General features: G+C 38.9%; 1 protein-coding gene across 1 annotated transcript in view; it reads right to left on the reverse strand.

Annotated features, from left to right (window-relative positions):
• Positions 1-13,556: 13,556 nt before the first annotated feature.
• Positions 13,557-27,162, reverse strand: part of efnb1 (ephrin-B1) — a 74,950-nt gene continuing 61,344 nt past the window's right edge. Inside the window, exons 4-5 of the mRNA XM_030145473.1 lie at positions 21,272-21,397; positions 13,557-17,351 (exon numbers count right to left, since the gene is read on the reverse strand). Of these exons, the coding sequence (XP_030001333.1) occupies positions 16,954-17,351; positions 21,272-21,397 (524 nt within the window). The 3' untranslated portion in view covers positions 13,557-16,953. The remainder of the gene's footprint in view (positions 17,352-21,271; positions 21,398-27,162) is intronic.

The raw sequence follows: 27,162 nt of genomic DNA on the forward strand, positions 1-27,162 counted from the left end.
AGTGCAGCTCTTTATAATCATAACGGACAGTTTTCGCTTACGGATACCAAACAGCATTAAGGCGCAGCTCATGACTACACGGTTTAGACTGCTGTGAAAATCCAATGTACCGATGGAGGCTTTTACTGTACTTAAGATTGATCACATGACAGGATTATGAGGGGATTACTTTTTAAATATAATAGGTTACAGATTACCAGTTACAGTGCAGTGAAGTAATTTAGTTCATTACATGTCATTGCTCGCTAACTAATATTTTTTTAACTGTGCAATGAAAGCAAAAAAGTCCTAAAAACATCCATTTAATCAGCCTCGCAAAAATATTCAGCACTGGTTACTGTCAAAGTTTTAGTACAAGTTATTCAGTAGAAGTTGAATTAAAATGGGAATGTTCTTCTTTAAAAACCACAACCACAAAAAAGAAGAAAAACATCAGAAGGATAGATTACAACACACTCTGACTGCAGTAAAAGAACATGTATATGAACTTAAACCAAGTCTACATTCAAGTCAGGTCTTTTCTTATTTCTGAGGGAAAAGTGCTGAAAGGCTTTCTTGTCCAATAACATGGCCACCCACCAGTAAATTCTATACACTTTTTTTTTTTTTTTTTAATTTAAATAATATATTCTGATGTAGTCCCATTTGAACTATAATTTATTTTGGTGATTTTATTATGTAACTGTGCTATATGTAAATACCTACTATTTACTATTACCAGTAATGTTTTACTACCAGGGACACTCAGTAAAAAGAAGCAGAAACAAGTGTTCATTTTAGAGTGACTCCAAAATTGAAACCCACATGTGAAAATGGGCCATTTCACAGTGGAAAGAAACACATTCACATCCTGAAAAGAAAATATGTTTTGTCTCTACAGTTACTCCCTGTAACAAATGTATGGGGTTGTCTCTGTCTTTAATAAAGACAAAATGAAACTGTTATTTAAAAACAACAGTTGGATGGGGAGTAAATTCCTGTGTCATCCACATGTTAAAATTATATTAAAGCCAAGAGTTCAGCATTATTATTATTATTATTATTATTATTATTATTATTATTATTATTATTATTATTATTAACCAGTTGAGTGACATTTGGATGCATTCTGTGTCTGTCATTTGGGTTTTGATTGACAGATAGCCTGATGGAGCTTCTGTTCATTGAATAAAACATTTTTTTTTTCCCTGACACAAAGCTCTGAAGTGTACCATTATTAGGCTACAATACTCAGCCTGTTAGTATAACTTCGTGAATGTCAGCTCTAATTCATACTTTTAAGTCGCACATCTTTCCACACATTTTTGGGTGTGTAAATGAAACTATTGTGCTGCTCTTCTGTCTAAGATAGTTGAATTGTGCATTATTATTATTATTATTATTATTATTATTATTATTATTATTATTATTATTATTAATAATTTATTTGTTTGTTTTTATTTTATTAGTAATAGTTAACAAGACATTGTGGACAGAAAAACAACAACAGGTAAATAAAAGGAAAATCAAACAAATAAACAAACCAAAAACAAAAATGACAACAGAGTAATGACAAACAACAACAATGCCAACATCATATTACAATGAAAAAGATAATATATGCAAAGAGCACACAAGGGACATAGACAAATAATTGGTTAGTCAATTAGTAATAATAATAAACATACTTGGCTTCTTTTTAAAGAATCAACTCATTTTTATTTGAGTAGGAGGAGAATTATGTTACATGCAGGACAAATGTTTATGTCGCTGCATTTGCATAAGACTGAAAAAAAAAGTTAAAACTTATTTTTGTAATTTTTCTTCTACATCTAACCTCACCTGAGTGATTTACAGTGATTTATTATTATATACTTTGCATTTTTCAGTGAAACTCTGGAAGGTTTTTATGTTTAATTCACTGATCGTGCAGATCAGTGTTTTTCAACCTTGGGGTAGGGAATGAAACTGAAGCTGAAACTGAAGCACTGTGGTACTGTATATCTTTCAAATGTTCATTGTGGTCAGTTTCAGATGCTGCAGCTCTTTCATAATTCATAGTTTGAGTTATTGTTTGTTCAGTATTAATTGTCAGCCTTGTAAATCCAAGCTGGACTGACTGTACATATCCTGACCAAAGAAAATCAAATTCTCACTTTGTGCAGTAATCTACACCTGGCTTTTCTGCCTCTGTCCATAATAATATACATTATATAGACTAAATGTCCTATAAAATTAACGTTTATTTGCAACATAGTATAGCAAACTATTACATGATCAAAAACGAATACCTTTTAGAAAAAAAAAAAAATCTCTGTTTTGAATGTCTGGGGTCGCCAGAAATTTGTGATGTTAAAATGGGGTCATGAGCCAAAAAAGGTTGTGAAACCACTGCCTTAACCCTTGTGTGATGTTCATATTTTTGTTATTCAGCCATTGTTTGTGGGTGTGGTGGACCTGCTGTATTTGTGAGTTTTTAATTCAACATAATCAAACAATTTAATGTTAAAATACTCAGCAGATGTTTACTTCATCCTAGTTACAAGCAACATAAAATGCACATATGTTTAATATTTACCTTTGCGAGATCACATTTATGAATTAAAGTGCTACCCATTTTTAGTTAGTTTTTTAAAATAAAATGTAATATAATCAAGATATGAGAGGGAAAAAAATCATTAAAAATAACTACCCATCATTTTTCTTTTAATGAAAATGAAAACAGGTTAATCTTTATTTACAAACAACAGTTGTATGGGGAGTAAATTTCTGTGTCATCAACATGTTAAATTTATTAAAGCCAAGAGTTCATTATTATTATTATTATTATTATTATTGTTATTATTATTATTATTATTATTATTATTATTATTATTATTATTATTATTAATAATAATAATAATAATAATAATAATAATAATAATAATAACCAGTTAAGTGACATTTGGATGCATTCTGTGTCTGTCATTTGGGTTTTGATCGAGCTTCTGTTCATTGAATAAAACATATTTTTCCCCGACACAAAGCTCTGAAGTGTACCAGTATTAGGCTTCAATACTCAGCCTGTTAACTTAAGTTAACTAACTTAAGTTACGGTAACTTAAGTTAACTTCGCTAATGTCAGCACTAATTCATACTTTTAAGTTGCACGTCTTCCCACTCCTTTTCAGGCATGTAAAGGAAACTATTGGGCTGTTCTTCTGCCTAACATTGTCTTGATCATTGATTTTTGAATTATTGTTGTTGTTGTTGTTGTTATTATTATTATTGATTTTTTTATTGGTTTTTTTAAATTAATTAATTAATTAATTAATTTTATTACTGATAGTTAACAAGACATTGTGGACAGAAAAACAACACATAAACAAAAGGAAAATCAAACAAATAAACAAGCAAAAAACAAAAACAACAAAGTAATGACAAACAACAACAATGACAACATCATATTACAATGAAAAATATGATAAATGTAAAGAGCAACTAAACAATATAGAATGATTAGTGGTGATAGGGAAAAGGGGAAGAGGGGAGTGTGAATGAAAGTGAGAAAGAGAGAGGAGGAAAATAATAATTATTGTAATAATGATAATGATACTAACAACAACAACAACATAAAAATACATAATAATAATACCAATAGTCTAATTTGCTGGTATCATTGTAGCAGCGGAGGCAGCTTTTGGCAGGATTTTTGTATTATTTTTTATGTTTTGCTTGTTCACATGTATGTTAAATTTCGTTGCATGTTTGGAATAAATCACTAAAATCTAATACTTGATCATATTTGGAGTGTCTGGAATTCCATATTAACATCTAAAAGAGTCTGTGAGATTTTGTTTTTTAGTATGAAAGCAACATGTAATGGGACTAGTACAAAGGCTGAACCCAAATGCAAGACCAGAACACAGATGACCAATTGAGAGTGTTTATTAAACACAATCACGGTAGTAAAAACACAGCACAAAATTGTTAACACGTCTGTGAAGGCGTGTGATACTGGACTCTTCGTCCGGGCTGTGAGCGGAGAATATGGATGGTCAGCACGGCCGAGCCGGAGGATTCCCGTCAACACCCCGACTAGGGCAAAACAGAGGATAGTCAAAAAACAAGCCAGGTCATACACAGGAGGGCAATTCAGGAGGCAACGGGACATGAGGGAAAGGCTACTCACGGTCAAGGTCCAGGCGAGGGTCGAAACACAAGGTAACACGTTGGAGGCTGAGGTAGTCAGGGAATAGGCAGAATCAGAAGTCGATGTACGAACCAGGTCAGAACCAGACGAGCAGGCAGACAAGGAACAGGCAGGATCGGTGGTCGGAAGGCAAAAACGGGTCAAGAATGGGCAGACAGACTGACAGGTATCCAAAAACGCTGGTAAGTGAGCACACAAAGGTAGAACACAAACTGGCCAAGGAACAGGGGAAAACACAGGGTTTAAATACACAAGAGGGCGGGAAGACAATTGGACACAGGTGGAGATAATCAGGGAGGAGTCAGGTAATCAGGAGCAGGTGAAACAATCAAGGAGGGGAAGTAAAAACACCAGACATGACACAAGAGGGAAACTTAGCAAAATAAAACAGGAAATGACAGAGAAAACAGAAAAGACAGACACAGTCTGGGAGCAGACATGACACAACAGTATGTAAATTGCATACTATTTTGTAGTATTACAACATGCAGGCTCTGGACACTTTACAAGCATAAACATCCAGTAATGCACTGCAGTTGTGGCGACAATGGACTATGACTGACAGTGAACACAACCTAGTAACAGGTAGTCTATAGTAGTGCACATATACACAGGCTGTAATATTACACAGATGTGGACTGTCAAATATTCAAATAGTCTTACACATATTCTGAGAGAGGTGAGGTGCACTGGTTACCAAGGTTGGAAACATTCAATCTGAAAGAATTCTACTGTTTATTTATGCAAATATATGTTGAACATTAGCATATGATTTGTGTATGTAGTATGGGAATTCAGATGAACCAAGCATGTGTAAGCTAACAAGTACCAATTAGTGTTTCTACACTAGGGATGTAGGCAAATAATTGGTTAGGCAATTAGTAAAAATGGTGAACATAGATGGCTTCTTTTTTAAGAATCGACATTTTTATTTGGAGTGGGAATAGAATTATGTTATATACAGAGCAAATGTTTATGTCACTGCGTCTGCACAAGACTAAAAAACAGTTAAAACCTATTTTTGTAATGCTTCTCTACATCTGACCTCATCTAAGTGTTTTTCATTATTATTATAATATTCATTTAGCATTTTGTATTTTTTAGTGAAATTGTGGTAGATTTTTATGTTTAATTCACTGATCATGTAGATGTTCATAAAAGCTCAGATGAATCTCAAATGTTATGTCACAACAGAGAAAACGGTAGAAAAAGTGACTGACTTTTTAGCAAAATATATCATAAACGAACATAAAAATAAATGTCTATAACCGCTGTCATTTGTCAAACTATATTGGTTTTATTGGTGAAACAATGTTGCAGAAGATGACGGTGTTTCTATGTTCATTATGAAGCCTCTGAACATCCAAATGGGTCAAATCTGATGATGTTTAAAAGCTGAGAAACTTTGAATTGAATAATTCAATGATTTGAGAGTACTAGTGGTCAGTTATTGAACATTTTAGATCAGTAGATGCTTGGTCATTGGCGATTGTTTAGGTCTTTGCTGGTTAAGTGTTTAATAAATGATATGGTATATTTACAGTTCACCCACTCCTTGACTGGTCTTTTTTATTTATTATTATTTTGCTAATGAAGTCATGACTAATTGATTTACCTTGACTTGATTATTTGACTCTGGAAAAAATGATTAAAATGCCCATTCCTAGTCATTACATTACACAAAGTTGAGGTTAGTGTTGTCAAACTAGTACTCATGACACAGTTAGTTGGCACGGTTAGAGTTTTCAGTAACTTAGTGTCGGCCTGATAAGTTTAACCCAGGACCCTTAAGGCATTTCACTACAGAGTGATTTCACCCATGACATGGTTTCTCCGCTGCCCCACCCCTTTAGAGGCAGACCTACTCCCACTCACACCAATGACAGAAGCAGATCTGATGTACACATTTCAACTCCAAGTCGCTCAAGTAAATGTTGAACCAATTTCTTAAAGGCCACAAATCTTCTAAATATTCTGCTGTTCAAATTCCTTAGACACTTGGGAGGAAATTGACTTTGAGGCCTGTGTCTGTCTCAGCAACAAACTCTGGCAATAAAAGATCTTGCAACAAACGTCTCATCACATAGAAGTAAAAATAGCATAAAAGATAGTGATTAAGCAAGTGATAATTATGATAAAATAATAGAAGATAAAAGTAAAAATGTGATATTTGTTTACTATTATTGTACTGAGACCTTATTAATCTACTTTTATATAAGACATCCTTAAAATGTACCAGTCCTGGTCATGCTTACGACTTTAATTGTGCTTTGTGTGTTACTTAAAAGCAAGTGAGGCGCAAATTCAGTAAAAAATCGCCATAAATGCACCGCAGTGGACCTTTTATCATGTGAATTACGTGCGTGGGCAGAACCTATGGGGAGTAGGCATTGCCAGCCAGAAGTGACGTACCTGTCATTGATTCCAGATTATCAGTGCGAGTAAACAAGCAGCAGTCAGTGAGCGCAAATGAGTGGAAAGCACATGTTCCCACTTATTGTTTGTAGTTTGAGCTTGAAGTTTTGCACTCTGCCATTGTCGTAGAGGGTGCTTTCACCCTGCGTACCCCAGTCCGAGTATCGTACTTGGATACGTTCATACCTTTTCCGCAGATGTTGCGTTTACAAGCACGTACCCAAGCCTGTACCCAAGTACGAGTGGGTGTTACAAGGCCGAAACAGTAGGTGGCGGTGTGGAAGGAATTCTGTTGCTATCCAACAAATGCAGAAGTCTGAAGAAGACGAACCCTTATGTCATCAACTGAGCAACTGTTCTGTTTATTTGTCTATAATGGCAGCAATACTTTTCTATTTGTTAGCCTGTTTGAGGCAAAGTGAAGATGAGTGACCTTCGTTGTCCCAGATATATTGCCAAGTGGTTCGGTTGATAAGGCGAGCCCGTGCTGCTCAGATCCAAGGCTTTTTCAGGAGACAACAGGAGCGCCAGCTATGGTCTCATGGTGATTAAGTCACTTCTGTTGTCGGAGTGGTGATTAGGTCACTTCTGTTATTATTATTATTATTATTATTATTATTATTATTATTATTAGTCTACTCTTCTTTGTGTTTCGAAGTTTTTGCATTATTTTAATTTATTTGTTTAGATGCTTTTTCCTTTTGACATCTTGATGTTTGTTCAAAATTTTCCTGTTTTGTATACCAATATATTTTCAATAAAGTTGAAAAAAAAAGGGTCACATCTGTTCTTGAGCACAGATCGCTTTCACACTGCAACGTACCGTACTGGAGTCCATGCAGTCCATACCCAGGACTACCTTCTTAACTGGACTCGGGTATGGTATGGTATTTGCATTCACACTGATAAAATTAAGCAGACTTTGGGGTCCACCGGATTTGGATATGGACTCAGGTACACAGTGTGAAAGTGCCCAGAGACACGACCCAGTACTGGCCGATACGTGTCATCTTAGACTGGTGTCTGCTGCAGGGGGTCAGTGACCAGTCCATCGCAGCCCAGGTAATCAGACAACACAATCAGGTTTCGTCACTACCAGTGATGGAACAGCCCATGAAAAAGGCAACATGTCACTGACCATGCCTTGACAATGGGTTATGATATAAGTTACCAAACGAAACCACTAGTATTATACGTGATATTTACCTCCGCCAAGGAGGTTATGGTTTTGTCAGCATTGGTTTGTCTGTTTGTCTGTCTGACTGTTAGCAAGATAACTCAAAAAGTTATGGACGGATTTGGATGAAAATTTCAGGAAATGTTGATACTGGCACAAGGAACAAATGATTAAATTTTGGTGGTGATAGGGGGTGGGGGGGCCACTGATTTGCCTTGGCGGAGGTCTGTGCTGTCCGAGTGCTTTTCTAGAAAAGACGGAGCAGACCTCCGCCAAGGCAAATCAGTGTCCCCCCACCCCCGATCACCACCAAAATTTTATCATTTTTTCCTTGTGCCAGTATCAACATTTCCTGAAATTTTCATCCAAATCCGTCCATAAATTTTTGAGTTATCTTGCACACGGACAGACAGACAGACAGAAAGACAGACAAGCATCAGTGGGCGGGGGGGTGACACTGATCTGCCCTGGCGGAGGTCTGCGCTCTCCGAGTGCTTCTAGTTTGAGAAAGCTAGCAATGAACATTCACTACAGGTGCCCTTTAACCCTTCTGACCACACCCACTGAGTAAACAGGAAGTGAATAGTTTCATATCACTGGTTATCCTATGTTGCACCATCTTTGTAAATGTCACTCCATGCTCTTCTTCAGCTCCATGATTTTGTCCAAATATTGCCACTTTATTCCAAAAAGCCAACATCTAGAGACCCCAGAGCACCAGTCCATAAATCAATGGGAGTCATCCACTATTTATATACCGTTTACTGACTGTAGTTCTGTACTAGTGCTATTCAATACTGTGACTGCTGCTGCTGCATTTCCCTTTAAAAGTTTGTGCCCATCCCTGTTGCCTTGCATTATTATTTCATCAATATTTAATATAACACTGAATTAAATGTCAGCCTATATGCAGCAGGTCAGTAATATACTGTGTAATATACAGATAGGACAGCCTGTGTTTTTTAATGGATTGTGCATATTTCATTTAGTATTCTCATGTTTTGGTTTGGATATTTTCTCAGGTTCAGGATTCTGCTGTTTAATAAATAAACGCTTGAGAATATTGAATGAGCCCAAGGCTTCGAGTTCATTCAATATTCCCAGGTTTTTATTCAATATGATCAAATTGTATTTAAATTTTATTTAACTCCTCATTCCTGTTTCAGTAATGTCTTCTAGTCGATGTCCTCAGGTTCTTTATTGGTTTCTAGTATCTTTTCATTTACTTTCTGAACTTTTTGTGAAAAGTTTTGTGGATTTTTATTAAATACCTTTGCAGGAAAAAATCTATGTCTTTTTATTTCCAATTTGACTCCCAATCATTTTAATAAATATTTTAAGGCTTATGTTTTGTGTTCTGACATTTCAACTTGAAGCCTCTCATTAACAAAAAAACCCCCACCACATTCTCAAATTTAATAACCTTAGATTTCACTAAATATTTTAATTCAATCCATTAATGTTATTTAATAATGTTGCTACTTAATTTAATATTTTTTCTGCTTGTCAAATATTCTTTAGTTTTCAACTGATGTCGCCATGTAATATTTTATGAGTTTTATGCCTCTACAATTAACAAATGGGAATTTTAATATTTCAGAACACTGGGACAACTTTTAATTGCATTTTTTGTGTTTTTGTTTCTTTAGTTTTGCACCTGCCCATCAGCAGGTGAAAGATGAAAAAGAAGAAAAAAAAAAAATACTTCACAAATGCCAAGTATTCAGTAAATAGAAATGGACCTTTGGTCTACAGTATATGTGTGTGACTGAGCAGGGGTGACTTTTCCTGCAATGTTACACATCAAGAGCAGTTTGAGTGAAAGGAGGGAAATGAGCGAGACAGAAGGAACCAAAGCTTCAAGGCATAATACTGTAATTGGAAAATTGTGCAAATGCGTTTTTGGAGTCATGTTATATAAATGGCCAGCAGAGAGATAATGCCTAAGATTCAAGGCATGGCCTAATTGAGAGAATGAGATGGTGGAAAAGGGAAAAAGAGGGGAGGTGATGCTGAAGGGAGTGAATAAAAGTGTGGGTTTTAAATTGGGTAAAGGAAATGTGGATGGAAATGGGATGTTTTCAAAGATGTGGGTGGGAGGACGAGAGTGAGGGAGGCTGTTTCTCTTTAAAGGAGGAGGAGGAGGAGGGAAAAGAGGGAAAGAAAGGGAATAATTCCCACTTTCTTCCACAGTCTCCACACCTGTGACCCAGCAGCCAGTCAGCCAGCCGCCCCGACTATTTCTGCAATAGCTAAGTGTGTGTGTGTGTGTTTTCTTTTTTTATGTAAGTCTCTTTGGCTCTCTCTCTCTCTATGTATGATTGATGAGTCTCGGTCAAACCTGGATCAGTGCCACAGCCCAGGCCTGATCAGGCATGTTCTGGTCATAACAATGCCATCAATATGTGGCTGACGGGTGTGTGTGTGTGTGTGTGTATGTAGGCTGTGTGTGTGTGTGTGTGTGTGTGTGTGTGTGTGTGTGTGTGTAATGAAACATACCATAACCCAAGAGAAAGATGCTTTGGTGGAATTTCCATTTCCTGGCCCTCAGAGGGATTAAAGAGGAACAATGTTTAGATATAGTTCCCCTCATTGATTGGAACTCAAATCACATTAATTAGTCCTTTCATGAGCGATCCATATGTTTCTTTTTGACTAATGAAGTCTCCTTTCATGGTTTTTCTTCTCTCAGTTTCTCTGTGCTATCTCGGGTTTCCACTCTAGCCGTAGGATTGACCAAAAAAATCTGCTTGATATTTGATGAGCAACATTTGATGAAAGGCATTAGTGGGCCTGCATTATTTATGAATGGTGAGTGATGCATTAACTCATTAAATATGTATACATACATTACATGAGAAAGAACATGTCCCATAGCATGTCATATTGATTATGGTGTGAGTTACGAGTCCTTTCCTCCTCCTCCTCCTCGTCTCGATCCATATGAAAAAACATTAGGAGATGGCACACCAAATCACTTAAGAGCTATTGACGGCCACTCCCTCTGGAAGTGTGGTCACAGTTGAGAAGTTGCAGAGTTCGAACTTGCTTGCTTTAACAGATCAAGGGAGGGTAGTGTCTGCACATGCAGCAGATTTTGTGTGGGAGAGGAGTGTGTGAAATAACGTGAGGGGAAACTAAGATGCGGTGCCAACTTACACTGTTAAAGGATCAGTGCCAGTGTTATTGAATTCTTTCCCTCATCTGGTTAGCTATCGCTTTACATCTCCCACTGACAACTTCATTTTCCATCCATGGATTCTTCTTCTTCGCCTTCTTTTTCTGGCTCTGTGGCCTCGCCAGAACTGAAAACCACTTCCAGGCACTGATGTAGTAGCAAACAAAAAAAATGATAAGTAAACTATGCAAATTTGCAACCGGTTTGTGATCATCTGAGGCAAACAACAAGCACAGCAATTTAAAATAAATTACTCAGCTCAAAAAAAAACATTAATCTGAGCTTGTTCACCTCAAAAAAAAAACCTGTGCTCATTTAGTTTACATCAGTTTGGTAGCAATTACTTCAGCAGCTACATGATACGAATTCATATTATGCACTTTTTGTCAGATAAAGATTAACACAGGAACTGAGTTTTACAAATAAAAATGCAAGTTTCCGTGCTTGCAGGTCTCAGTGCCTCAGATGTGTCTCCATGATAATCTCTGGTGATTTACCTTTTTGCCGCATTACTAACTGCTTTAAAGAAAGCTGCAGACCCAGAGAAGAAAAGAAAAACTTCTTGGAAGTTGTATTCGTAATTAGTATTCATGGTCTTGGATAAAAATGAGTGTGAGTTAAATTGTTCCCAAGCCACCTTAAACTGCTGGCAGCTGTTGCTTTCCCAGGTGACTTGTTTCATCTATAAAGACATGCAGCTACCATGTTAACACAATGATAGAAAAGCGGTGAAACACAGACGGTTGCATCAAGTGAAAACTCATGAGGGTCTTTAAGGTGCAGTTTAAAAATGTACTAGGTACTAAATATGCAGATGAAATGTGGTTTAAGCATGCAAATGTCTGATTTGAACATGTAAAACAGCTAATATTAATGCAGTGAAGGGACAGGCGACAGTCATTTAATGGTGCAGCTGTAGATGTATGAGAAATGTCCTCATTTTTGGAAAACAGGAACTCTCTTATCTCCTGAGATGTTGAATTCACCGGGCAATTCAATGTGGAGCTAATATTTGATTTGATAATGATCAAGAGGATGCATTTTTTCCTCTCAAAAAAATGATGTGTGTGCTATTACAGTAGTATTTCCTTATTTTTGTGACTTTATTGTAGAACAACAGAAGACCCTGTGGCAAATGCACTCACACACAAACAGAGATGCAGAGAGACATAGACTAAAAAAACACGCAGTCACACACAGTAGCTCAGTGGGGGGAAGGTTTTAATAAACCTACAGTAACATGGATCTATGGGGGCGTCTCGGGACCGAGCCAGGAAACCAGATGAACGTACCTGCCCCGGGGCTCTGAGAGAAACAGCGAGGACTGGGGGTGGGAGTGAACATAGAAGTGGAAGGGTGGGGGAGTGGGGGGGGTAGTCGTGGAGGGGGTAAGTGAAGCCACAGGCACATTATGTCTCTCATTGCCCTGACTTTTTTCTCTCTCCTGCCATCCGTCTCTTCACTCGCCCACTCGGTCTTTGCTCACATCATCAGGCACACGAGAAGCCATGCCCACAAACACTGATGTGTTTGTCAGAGAAAATGCCCAATCACTTTAATAACATTTCATGCCATCTCCGCTTTCACCAAGGACTTGGAGTTTGTTCCCTTCAGTCGGATAAACGCAGACTGTAATTTCAGACAAATGCAATGGAAATGCTGAGTGCAGCCAATCAGATTTAATCATGTATGAAGAAATGTAATTTTGGAGGACACCAGGGCAGAGCGGGTTGATACGGGTATTAGTTACTATGCAAAAAGGCGTGTCCATACCCTCCGAATATGAATTTATGAAGCCTGCTTGTGATTTCAATCTGACTAATGTATCAGAACAAACCCATCTGTGCAGCACTGACCCCTGAGGTGAGGGTTTGGGGGGTGGGGTGGGGTGGGGGGCAGCAGTGCTGGTTGAGTGGGCGGCTGGTTTTATGCTCCTGATATGAACCAAGGTGGTCAGTGAAGACTAGACATGAAGCTCTCAATTATCAAGCTTGTTAGAGAAAGAAAATAGAAAAGCAATAAAGAACATCACAAGAACAAATTCCATGGGAAAAATTTTATTTATCAATATGCGGTAGTTTCCAAACTGGTGGAACATTATTTCCATTGTAGCTGGTGCCAATAGGTTACGCTGGGAAGCGGCAAAAATGTGAATGGCAAAAAAAAAAAAAAGAAAAAAAAAACCAAAATAAAATTAAAAATAAAATAAAAACTGACAGTTATGATTCAAACAAAGGGAAACAAATTCAACAGGTTTTGCTTATACATGCACATTGAAAATTAATACTGTGACTTTGAACAATAGCAGAAATCAACCTAGAGTGAGGCTCATACCACGAGCGGCCAACAACCTCGTGCTAAATTAGGAAAGGAGGGATGACAAAGGAGAGGGGGCGGAGGGAGGAAGAGAGAGAGAGAGAGAGAGAGGGAAGGAGAGAGCAACTTTAAAACAAAGGACCGCCTGGGAGATAATGAGTGGTGTAAACCGGATGATTTATTGGCGAGCTCTGTACAGTCACACTCTCATACGTGGCCCCCTTTCTGTCTTTCTTTTATCCCTCTCTCCTTTCCTTCCTCCTTTCCTACCTCTATTTCTCTCTCTCTCTCTCTCTCTCTCTCTGTCTGGCCTGATACAGTTATTAAAACCCAGAAAAGATTCATTTTTCTCAACCAAATGTTTTCGTTACATCTCATAATGGAGTGGAAGGTGTGGGTAACTCAAAAGGCAGTGGAATAACACAGTCTTCATACGCAGAGTTAAGTGCTGTCTCCAACAGGGATGGAGCCTTATCATTCATCGTTTCAATGACCTATCCCATTTCAAAAAAAAAAGGCGCTCGATGACAAAAGCTTTTTTTTTTTTTTTTCTTTCTTCTTAGTCCTGAACAGATTTTTCGGAGCAATCCTGTTGAATGGTGATGTAAAAACTCTGAGCCCCCAGTTTTTCCTCTTTTAATTATTTAACACATGTGGTAACAAAGACTTCTGACAATACTGGACGCTGCAAAAAAAGACAGCTCATGTGTCCGTTGCAATATTCAGTTTAACTCTAAAAGAAAAAGAAAAGAAAAACATATTGCAAACAGAGACAAAAATGCAAGGATTCATACAAAACACACTTTAAAAAGACAGCTATTTACAAACATCCTCCATTACAAAAATCTAATCTTAAATTTTTCTTATGAGCAGTGTTCTGGTGAAATTACATCTTAAATTGGGCTCTATCCATATATTTACATTTCTCCGTTATCTCCTTTTAATTTTTTTTTTTCTCTCTCTCTCTTCAAATTTGAATAACATTAAGTGGTCACTAAAATGAATGAAAATGAGACATGGTTTGTGGTAATTTGGTAATGAGTCCCTTGGCTGGTGTAGGTGAATGGATGCGCACTGATCCGAAACAAAAATATTTGATGTAGATGTGTTTCACAGAGGGCCACTGAGGGCTGCATGCTGAGTTAAAACACAGGACCACAAAAGCACAAGCAGCTGCTTAGGTTGTTAACTCTGAGGTTAACGACACGCAAAAGCCATTGGACTCTTCCCCAAGTCTTCAAGCTGGGCTGCCTTTTAACTCAGCAGTGGATATCCGTGGATGGCGATAGTATGTGGCAGCGGATGATAGGTGCCTCTGCCGGTGAATAAACATTAAATGGCAGTCTGACCGTTTGACTGGAGATAAACCTGGACCCGTCAGTCTCGGTGTGTTCGTCTGTGCGTGCATGTGTGTGTGTGCTTGTGCATATGTGCGTCAAACGTCAGCTCATGACTGGGTGCTGAGGAATAGCTGTCCTTATCTGCTCCCCCTTCCCCTCTCACACACATCATTAACTGGGACTGCGGAGCTCCGTACTTTGGCAGCCACACTGTTTTGGAGCACCTAGTTCCAGTCCCCGAAACAAGTCTGTTCAGCTGCTAGACCACAGAAGCATACTCTTTCTCTCTCACATACACACACACACCTTAGGAAAGAGGAAAAACTGCAAATATAAGCACAAATAAGCACTCACACATAGAACATGTGCACATAGATAGATCCATGCACCCCCCACCGTCCCTCCACCAGCCCTCGTCGCTACCATTTGGGTGCTTCACTGTGCACACGTGCACACATCTAGCTGCAGTAAATCCTGTCTCGGTGTCGCTGCCCTGGGCTGTGTGATAGCTGAACTGCAGTGTCCTCGCTGGCTGAACACCTTGACTGTGAAATATTCTGCACAGCATTTTTATTCACAGCACAACTGGTGGGAGGATGGGAAAAAAAAAAAAAAAAACGAATGCTAAAATACCCGCAACCCCTCGACCTCACCTCGCCCACCGCCCCCTCAGCCCCCTGATCCCGTCCCCACTGCCGTCTTCCTCTCAGGTTAAAGCCAAGTCACAGGAACATTTTCTCCTTTCTCCTTTATCTCGCTCTCGCCTGCTGAGTGTGGGCACAGCGATGGCACAAAGATTAGTCACATGCTGGTGACACCACTGACTGTGCACTCCACTGAGTCATCTACAGATGGCAGCCAATTGGCATCTGACAGTACTGTATCCCAGTGTGTTCATCCGTGGCTCCAAAACCAACTTATATATACAAGGCATCCTACCTACAGTATGTAGGTTGGCCAACCAGTGCCAAACATTCAACCTACGCCCACCTAGCCCACGCAGCAGGCACTAAACTAACTGTTTGATGTTTACACTGTAGCAGCAGAAGCTAGAACAAACACATTTCAACACGCCTGCTGTCTTAAAAAACCATTCCCCCGAAACCTCATCAGACACAATAAAACCTTCAATCAGTGCCAAGTAGAGCACAGAAAGGGTTTTGTTAAGATCTTGGGCATGTCTGTGTGTCGGCGCGTCACTCTGTCTGACTTGTTTTTGGAGCGTTAGATACAGTAACTTCTACATTAAGCCAAAAAAAACAAAGCAAAAAAACAAAACTGCCCAGATACAGAACTGGCCTGGACATGTCCATACACACACACACACACACACACACAGAGGACACACCTCCAAATATGCACAAGCAGGTCATAAATACCAGAGTAATGGTAAAGCTAATATCAGACCAGTGGAGAAGGGAGCGTTCACTGAAACACACACACACCTACACACACCGTACACCTTAACATTAATAGTCCAGGTTTTGTAGGGATGAAAAAAAAAAAAAAAAAATAGATGACATGGGTTGTGACAGGATGAAGTACTAATGATCAACAATTCAACTCTATACATTGTGCACTTGTAGGAAAAGTCTAACAAAATACAACTGCTTTGTGAACTGAATCAGGGTCGAGGAAATCCTCCATCAAAAATAGTAAGTAAGGCAAACATCAGAGGTGCGAAGGGAGAGGAACACATTATTTCACACACTGTGTCTGATACCTGAGCTATCTGGAGAGTTTTCTGGCCCAGCATGGAGCCCTGACTAGAAGACACGCACACACATGCACACAGACACGCACACACACACACACACACACACACACACACACACACACATACACACTACTTCTTTTTAGGCTTGCAAACAAACTGCAGGCTGAGTGGCGTTCGGGACCTGTGTCTGCCTGTTTTCCTGACTAGTGTGCTAGGGATGGTGTGTTTAATTGGGTGTAGCACAGACTGGACTTCAGGGAACTGAGATAAGTTGTATCCTGCCTGCAAACCACGAGTTCCATCTGCTGTCCCGTCCCCACCCCCTTCAACAACAACTCCCCTATCGGAGCACCGCAGGGACACGTAAAAGAGTGGCAGGTGAGGAGGAGGAGGAGGCGGAGGGGGGGCTGGGGATTTTCAAACAACCCAAACAAACAGAATAAACGTCTCTCAGTCAGCTCGCGATCCCGCTGGTTACTGGTCAGTGCGTGTCTCTCCAGATTTGTGCAGCAGGTGGTAGAAATAACACGGGCTTGAGGAAACATCAAGTCCCCAAAATGCAAAGGAAAGTGTTCTTCCCGTGAACATAAATCAAGCGCTCCCCTCTTTCTCTCTCCCGTCTCCGTCGCGTGGAACACGTCAAACTTTGTAGTAGATGTTGGCGGGGCTCTGAGGCGGCATCTCCTGGACTATGTAGACGGGGTGGCCATAGTCGCCGCTCACCTTCTCATAGTGAGGGCAGTAGTTGTTCTCTGTCCGCAGCGGAATGATGATGTCACTGGGCTCCGTGCCAGCCGTGCCCCCGGGAAGCTTGGGATTGGACAGCGTGCTGAGTGACAGTGCGGAGGGGCGGGGCTGCGAGTGGGAGTTTTTCCTGGCACGTTTGCGCATCTTGATGAGGAGGATGACGAGAAGGAGGATGAGCAGGAGGAAGATGATGCAGCCGGCTCCGATGGCGGAGAACACGGCCACTTTGGAGCTAAGGATGCCGTCCGAAGTTGAAGACGTATTCGACTGGTCCTGATTCATGGCGTGGTCTAGAGAAAGAACGGAAGAGAAGAAAGACTCAGAGAACACGAAACACTGACACTGTTTACATGAACACTAATATTCAATAGTCTATGTCATTTTATATCATCATATAATATAATAATAATATTAATAAATATAATATAATAGCGACAGTACATGTAGTTGTAAATTCAGGAAATTCAATTAAAAAAATAATTTCAACATTAACATCTACCCTTCTCATGGACCTATTTTTATAAGAGAAATATTATTGTTAAACTTCACTTCAAAGTAGGGCTGCACGATTAATCAGTTTTAAAACGAAAGGCAACGAAAGGGTAATTGTGAAATCGAATTTCATTCCTGTCGTGTCCCCGGACCGCACGCCTTCGGGCTACCATAGGCTCCTCCTCCTAACTGTAAGAGTGGTCTCCACAGTCTTTGGTCTCCACACACCAGTACAAAAATGCCGTTTGTTAAGGAGAGTGAGAATTTCATGGCCAAAAATAGCAAGAGAAAGTCGGTTGTGTGGAATTGGTACGGCTTCGAAGTTTCCGATGAAGACCAAACCAAACGAAGACGGTATCAGTCAAAAGCAGCAGCACAACCAACTTATTTCAGCACCTCAAACATCATCACATGCCAGAATGGGAGCAGTGCGTTGCATTGCAGTCTGCACACAAAAACAACATGCAGACTTTTGTTGTCTTTTGTAGTTTTCACCAAAAATTGAAATTGAGTTTGTAGAGGAAAAATCAGGGTTTTATTTTTGTCCAAAATCGTGCAGCCCTACTGCAAAGTGTTTAGCATGCAAGCTAACACAGAAGGTAAACTACATAAAGTCAAACATGGTTAAAGTGTGGTCGAAGGCTGGGCTACATATCAAATTAATTTTATGTATCATGGTTTTGCATTTTGTGTGAAAAATGCTTAAATTGCAAAATTGAGAGTTTTCCTCTGGAGTCCTGCCTTACTCAAGAAAAATTCTAAATGCGACCTGTTTGTTTCTTGTAATGTATTCACTGTGAATGTGTTTCTGTAGCTGTATATGGCATACAGTGTTAGTAAGAGAGAGTATTTTTGGATCATGTTTTGTCTTCAGTATGTGCAGCCAAAAAACAATCCATTAAAATCATAAATTGTCCGTAACATTGAACAAAATCTAAATGCAATGCTCACCCTCAAATGGTTCATTAGTGACCTGGTGGATGTTAGGCAGATAAATAACCATACTGTGCTTCATTATATTTGATCATATTCTGACTTCTTCAAGTTTCACTGTTTTGACATGCTAAGTGTCTCTGCCAGTATGTTGACATGCAGCTGGATTCATGAAATATAAAACACAAAATTATATACCATTACATAACCAGGCAAGATCCTGCCAAAATCCTACCATCACCCTTTATATACTGTCATATCATATAATCCTAGTAAAGAATATGCATTTATATATTCTGTATTATAATATTCATGTTGAATATGCTGTTATTATTCAGGTTTTAGGTACATTCTTTCAACCTGTATTGGATTCACTCACAATTTGAGTCTTAGCTGAGGGGTTTCATTGCCTACGCTCGGAGTGTTTTATCCAAACCAAGGTTCGGCTCAGATTGGCTTGGCTGGGTCAAAGCTATGGCAACGATAAATGGCTCAAAGTAAAAGCATTTGCTGTACAAAGCAAAACAAACCTCCTTTTAAACATTATGAATGACTTGGATTCCATGATTGAACATGTGCAAACATCAAAATGCCAACCTCTTCAACAGGGTAGTTAAACGAATGAACGAGGGAGTCATGGTGGAGCCTTTGAATAAAATCCTATATTATAATTCATTAACTCTGTTTAGAAGTATCCAGGGATACAGTCTTTTTCATTTATTGTCACAAAAGTTCAAATGCAAATTTTTTATCCATTTATTGATTTTTTTCAGACACTTTTATCCTTCTCTAACTTATTTATGTGTAATACATGTTGTCTACTGTTGTCTACATTACTCACAATCTCTATAATTGCCCCTCTGGGATAAGTGAATGTATTTTTCTGATTCTGATTTTTCAGAATAAAAGCAGAAAACTGAATATTTTTGCAATAACATTTAGTTTGCTAGTCCTGTCATGTACAGACCTTAGTGTTCAGCACGTAAATCAACTCTGATCACATCTCTGTTTGTTGTCTGCTCGACATGGCTTATTGATGTAATCTAATTAAATTAACTAAATCAAAATAGCCTCTTCATGAAATTTACAGTCATCAGTCAATGCAACCGAGATCCCCGCTTTGATAAGATCAAGTTCTGGCAAGTTGTAAGACATGTCAAGGCCACTTTTGTTTGGCAAAGGCCAAGTGAGATATGAAAAAAAGGGCATATCTTAACATCTGATTTTATTTTATCCTTTTGTCTGAGGGTTTCGGGGTGGGGGTGGGGGGGGTGGGGGGTAGAAGAAGGGGCTGTTACTGGATGAGAGAGAGAATGAGGCTCCTCCAGTGACTGAAACCTGAGAAGAACCAAATCTGTTTTCCATGTATGCAGGCAGCTGCTGCCAAAGAGCAGCACTCACCCCCCGCCACCGCTTTACTGTCCATGATCCCCCACCACCTCCACCACCACCCAAACTACCTTCCCTACCGACTCTATCACACACACACAGACACACACACAGATACACACACAGACACTCACACAATAGCCTCATACCTCTGGAGGCTGCCATCTCCACTAATGACTGTGTCTCCGCACCCGACTGACCACTCCACACTTAACCATTTATTTAGAAGGAGGAGTGGGCGGTGGGTGGAGGGAAGGGGGTGGCTAGGCATAACTGCGCCTTACGTCTTATCACGAATAATGACATCACTGAAAAGCTACTGATTCCGGCCTTATCGCTGAAATCAGAGGCGCGAGGAATTTCGTAAATTCTGGCGTTGAGGAGCTGGAGGAGAGCCTGTCAGAAATTTCATTCCTGAAATATCATCAGCTCTCAAACTGCAGTGACACGTCCTTCATTCCACCCTCCACTTCTTCACTTGACATAATCACTGATCTAACAATGGTAGACAGGTAAAAGCCCGGATATGGGGGAAAACTGACATTAGAAAATCTTTTTATAGAGCAACTAATGTCAAATAAGCAATTATTAAATGAGGACAGCTTATCACATTGGGACAGGCAGAACAGTCTGTACTCTTGGAGGAAGTTTTGTGGCATACAAACTTGTGGAGTAAGTCAAAAAGTTAGTCTAGAGAGTGATCTTAAAAAAAAAAAAAAAAAAAAAAAAACAGAAAGAAAAAGAAAGTGGGCCCTCCTGTGGAAAGCAGCTATGAAAGGTGCTGCTGAAAACAGGAAACAAGGAGGGGCCCTGAGCATCCAAGGAGGCTCCAATGACTTCTTCAATTATCTCTGCTTTTAATCTTCATTTATCTGCAATTCTAATGAGGTTTAAAAAAGATATTTAATAAAGAAGTCTGTCTTTGAGTCTCCTTGGGTGGAGCACAGCTATTGTGTACAATAGGAATAAGTAAAGTGACTCAGGGTGAGCTGTTTGTATTGGGTGGAGTCATTTCATATTGTTTGGTAGAGAGCTACATTTTGTTCAATATTGTTTAATTTTGTGCAACACTAGATGTACACCTATTTGTTGACCTCTAAAAATCAAAGGGATGCCTCTGGCACTTAAAAGCTATATGAGGGAAAAACATACTTGGAAAAGACTGAACCATGATTTTTATTTTCTCTTATCTGGCTAAACGTGATTAATAATTAGAGGAGCCCTAGGGGTAGTGAATATTTTACGCATCATTTTTACATATCAAAAAACCTTTATTTTACTAAAATATTTGTATTTGAGAAAGCGCCGTGCATTCTGTAAACCGTCTTGCAAGGCTCCATGGGACTCCCAAAAGCTGCACTTTGTGTGTAAACTGTCGCTCTGTCAATCTGCTCACCATGGCTTCCTGGCACCTCTGGCCCAATCCGACCCTGGTCAGATGGACTGGGGCTGGACTCTGGTATGGCGTTGTCTTCCGAGTCTGACTTTGGACTCTCCGGCGGCGCAGGGTTTGCGTTCGGGACTGTGAAAAACAAAACACACAAGTACAGAAAGTCAGCCTTAGCAAAAAGCTTGCGTGCGCTGAATTACAATGACTTGTTTCTCTGCATCAGCGCGGATTATTTTTTATTATCTTTTGATATATCTTTTATACACGGAAGGTTATCTTTGCATGTGTTGAAAGCGTCTCAGAAGTGGAGATGAAAGCACAAAAAAAGGAAGGACAAGTTAGCGAACGTCTGTGAAACACGCCTGTATCCCTGTCCTGTCGTAAAAAATGAGCTCCCATCTACATCAGCAGCTCCTTCAGCAAACACTCAGACAGGCATTTCCAACACTGACACATTCATGGGAGCGAGAGTACAGGAGACGAACACACACACATGCATGTACGTACACATAAGCGCACCTACAATATACTTACAATACACTTAGGCATGGCAGAATGAGGGTAAAGTAGTTATATATTAACTTTTTATTGTTTTACATTATTCATCACGTTAAAAGGCCATAATATGCCTTATTTATTGCTCTAGCATTAACTCAGCCTGAGAGAGAGGCACACTTCCTATAAGGAGAAAACAGGAGGAGGACAGGAAGAGAAGGGGGGGGGGGGGTAAGGAGAAAAGAGGAGAGAGAAGGAGAGGAGGGGTGGTAGAAAAAGCTCTGAGGGGAACGTAAAGGAAACAGACAGTTTATCAGTCTGTCTGTTGTGATTTCAGCACACGCACTTTGAAGTCTTTGTGCGGTAAACACCGGTGGGTCCGCCGCGCAAGTTTACGAGGGCAAGGCCGGCAGACAGAAGACAGTTATAGACTATTACCAAAGCCGGTCGGATGGATTCCACAGAGCGCTATCAGATGCCTCTCCTTCTCTCTCAGGCCTTATCTGCATCTGCCCAAAGGCCTGCTCAAGGGGTGTGTGTGTCTGTGTGTGAGTGAGAAAATGAGGGGAGGGTGTGTGAGGAGGCAATTTATATTTGAGTCCCTCGTGGCAGGTTTGTGTGGCCATTCGTGCGTGTGCGTGAGGAAGGGAGGGAGTGAAAAAGTCCTGACAGTCTAGCAGTCTCATTTTCTGTTTCCACCCTGGTTTGGCTGAAGTTTTAACTCTTTAATCCCCCAGACATAATTTGTGTCTGTTTCAGTGTCATAAAAGCAGCTGTGAGTATATGCTTGTGTTCCTTTTCTTCAGTGGTTTTGTTTTACTGTGTGTTTTAGGTCAAAACAGGGTGTTACAACAGAAAAAGACAAAGAGAGGAATAGAAGTTTGACAGGATTTTACTAAATAAAACACTCAGAATGTACATCAATAAAAGATTTAAGATGCTGAACATGAACTAGAACACACTGAACAACAACAAGGATCTGAATTTGATAGTTTTTGATTTGGCGCCTTTTTTTTTTTTTTTTTCTAAATCAGTCCAGCTGCTTTTTGGCACCTGGTTGAACTCCGTAAAGCACCAGAAACACTAAAAAAAATAAAAATAAAAATAAAGACAGAAAAAAAAGGGGAAAATCACAACAACACCGCAAACAACAGTAAAAACAAAAAAAAAACAAAAAAAAAAAACACAAGGAAAACACAGTAAAAAAAAGCCCATATCATCTATTTTTATCACAAGTCAGTTTCACTCACTGCTTTGTGTTTTGCCCCTCATTCCACAGACACCACAGGGGTGCACTGAGCATGCTCAGATGTCTGTGAAGAGCGCAAGGTCTGTTCTATCAGCAAGTCCCTAAAAGACAAGCCTGTTGTGATGTTTTGATGTTGTGATCAAATGTTGTCGTGATATGTTGTGATGTCTTATTCTCTTTTAATTGTATAGTAAGTGTTTGAATATGTATCTTGCATTATATTGTACAGGTATTGTGTTTTGTGCTCCCTTAACAGTCTGTTATGTATATGTTATTTGTTACATTAGTGCCCTATCAAGTGTCTAACCATGTCTTTCTCCTGTAAATGTTTTTTTTTTACTGCCTTTTTAAAACTTGGCCGGGGGACTACAGATGAAAACTAGCCTTCTGGCTAATTCTGGCTTTTTTTTTAACCATGTGTAACCATGTGTTTTATGAAATTACATTGTCCCCTTTCAAATAAACTAAACTAAAAAAAAAAAAAAAAGTTTTGAAATTTTTCCTATTGAGCAAACGGTTGAATTTTTAGGAATATTTAAAATAAGTCATACATTCACAACGATCACTACAGACACATTAAGGGTTAAAGGGTGGGCGGATGATTTGGGTGTGGGATGTCTGGCAGATATGAACAATAAAAAAAAAGAAAGAAAAAAAGGAAATACTGCATTTTTTTAATATCTGGGAAGCATAACTTCACTATTATGAATTCGATCCCCTCTCGACTCAGTGACCACCACATTGCTAAACTGATTGCAGCAGTGGTGAACTTCGCCGTGAGCTGTTGTGCGGTGTCAATAATTGATGAGAAAAGACAGGAGTGAGAAGTGGGAACATTCACGCATGGCAGAGAATATGAGAGGACACAGTGATCTGATTCACTCCGTGCACATAGCCCCCAAAACTGTGTGTCAACCACTGAGCATGTGCATGGAGCGTTCTAATGTTCTGACCCATTTTCCCTCGCTCTCTCTATGTGTGTGTACTGCTGACATTTCCCTTAGCTATGCAGACAGCAACTACCTCAGAACTGCCAACCCGCCAGAAGGAGGGAGGGAGGGAGGGGAAAAGGAGGAGAGAGAAAGAGAGAGAGAGACAATGATGGAGCGACACAGGAGAGAGACTGATACTTTGTGAAAGGTAGAGAGAGAGAGAGAGAGAGAGAGAGAGAGAGAGAGGAAGAAAATGGGGTGGGGGGGGAGGTAGATGCGTGAGAGGCGGTGAGTCAACATATTTCTAATGAGCGCGGTGACAAGATGTGGTGGAGGAGAAAGAGACTGCCGAACGGGGACGGATGTATAAAATATGGGCTCCGTGCATTTCCCCCCTTCAATCAATTTCTCTTCTCTTTCAGACTCACGTTTTATTCGAAGACAAAAGACGGAACACGAGGCATTTAAAAAACAATTACATATCGATGTGTCGGAGCGCAGATGATTCAACCTGATTAGACTCAGGAGTTTCCGCCGCAGCAAATGCAAATGTAACATTAAAAAGAATGAGCGCATGCTATCGCAAAAAACTGGGGCTGAGTCACTAGAATAGAATCCACAGAGCAAAGTGCAACAGAGGTATGGGTGGACATATGGGAAGATCTCAGGGACTTGGCGAGAAGAGGCGTTGGCATTCAGCTGCAGAGACGGAGGAAATGTGGCTTAAACACAATAGCATCTGGGGTCAGAGCCAAGCAAAACCCAGGAGTTTTTTTTTTTTTCTGTTTGTTGAAACAACATCGTCTGGTGCTGCAGAGTTTAGACACAAGAATAATGAGAAGATAAAGTGTTTTCATCATTGACTCTTTAACTTAATTTCTTCCTGTCTGGACAACAAAAATAGCTCAAATTAATACTTGTGTCTCGCTAACGGCCCCAAATACAAATGTGTATGTTAATTTTCTGATTATTTAATGCAGAGAAAACCAGTAACTCATCACTTTTTTTTAGCTCATCAGGCGACCGGCCATGAGTTTTTGTGAAGGCGTCGTCTTTGTCATCGTCTTCATTAGCAGTTTCTTCAGACATCTTCTCTAACAAAACTACTTGTCGGATTCATTGCAGATTTTATATGTAGCTTCCTTGGGACAATGTCTGCAAAGATTTTTTACAGTTTTGAAAAATGTAGATTTTTGAATTTTTGAAATATTAAAAATTTGTCTTTACTTTTAATAAGCCTTATTTTAATGAAAACAGTTAGAGATATCAATATAGTTACTATTGAGCACTGAAAGGAAGTCATATGTGGACTTTCATTTGGGTCCATGACCTTTGACCTTGAGTGACCTTGAAGGGTCAAAATCAAAGTCACCAGTGTCTACATTTCAACAATATACACCAAAACTACTGGTCAGAATCATTTCAGTTTTTTTTTTTTTTTTTTTTTGTAGCTTTCTTAAGATAATGTCAACAATGTTTGTTCACAGTTTTGAGAAATTTAGATTTTTAAATTTTTGATGGATTTTTGAAATGTTTAAAATTTGTCTTTACTTATTACGGTCCATATCTTGATGGCTTTTTACATGGAAATGATTACAGATAACAATATAGTTACAATGAAGCACTGATAGGAAGTCATATATGGACTTCCATTTGGGTCCATGACCTTTGACCTTGAGTGACTTTGTAGGGTCAAACTCAAGGTCACCAATGTCTACATTTCAACAATATTCTTCACCAAAACTACTGGTCAGACTCATTTCAGTTTTTTTTTTTTTTGTAGCTTTCTTAAGACAATGTCAACAATGTATGTTCACAGTTTTGAGAAATTTAGATTTTTTAAATTTTTGATGGATTTTTGAAATATTAAAAATTTGTCTTTACTTTTAATAAGCCTTATTTTAATGAAAACGGTTGGAGATATCAATATAGTTACTATTGAGCACTGAAAGGAAGTCATATGTGGACTTTCATTTGGGTCCATGACCTTTGACCTTGAGTAACCTTGAAGGGTCAAAATCAAAGTCACCAGTGTCTACATTTCAACAATATACTTCACCAAAACTACTGGTCAGACTCATTTCAGTTTTTTTGTTTGTTTGTTTGTTTTTTGTAGCTCTCTTAAGACAGTGTCAACAATGTTTGTTCACAGTTTTGAGAAATTTACATTTTTTAAATTTTTGATGGATTTTTGAAATGGATATGGTCCATGTCTTGACGGCTTATAACATGGAAATGATTACAGATAACAATATAGTTACTATAAAGCATTGATAGGAAGTCATATATGGACTTTCTTTTGGGTCCATGACCTTTGACCTTGAGTGGCTTTGTAGGGTCAAACTCAAGGTCACCAATGTCTACATTTCAACAATATTCTTCTCCAAAACTACTGGTCAGATTAATTTCAGTTTTTTATGTAGCTTCCTTAAGACAATGTCCACAATGTTTGTTCACAGTTTTGAGAAATTTTGATTTTTGAAATATTAAAAAAAATTCTTTTACTTTTAATAGTCCATATTTTAATGGCTTATTACATGGAAATGGTTACAGATATCAATATAGGTACTATTGAGCACTGATAGGAGTCATATATGGACTTTCATTTAATTAGTTGAGTTCTCCTTCAGTGAAAGCACCACTCATCTCTATCTGCATCCAGACCACAGGACTCTAACATAGAGACAGAACCTGACAACCTGACAAATTCAACCTATTATTGATTCCTGATAGAATATGCCAGTGAGAGACAGGGGTATTGGTCCTATTTTTTAATTTACAGCATCCTAATTAACGGATTAGTCTTTTAAGACCTAAGCCAGGAGTGTCAAACTCATTTTAGTTCAGGGGCCACATTCAGCCCAATTCGATCTCCAGTGGGCCAGACCAGTAAAATAATAACAGTGAAAAAAGTAAAATTAGATAATGATCAGGTTTACATCTACAAAGTTTCCTTAAAAATCTGAATAACATGAACAACTTGAATCATCTTAAGAAAAAAACAATTGCAATTTTAACAATATTATGCCTGGGTTTATCAGTTTATCATTTAGATATGTGCATTACAATCGCACAAAACATTTAATAACAGGCAAAATATTGGTAAAATTGTTCAGGTTATTCACGTTTTTTGTAAAAGTATAGTTTGGTAATGTAAACATTTTCATGTAATTTTACTTTTTTACAGCAAAAAAAAACAAGAGAATTTGGGGTTGTCATTA

Source organism: Sphaeramia orbicularis, chromosome 10 (assembly GCF_902148855.1).
Source record: "Sphaeramia orbicularis chromosome 10, fSphaOr1.1, whole genome shotgun sequence".
NCBI lineage: Eukaryota > Metazoa > Chordata > Actinopteri > Kurtiformes > Apogonidae > Sphaeramia > Sphaeramia orbicularis.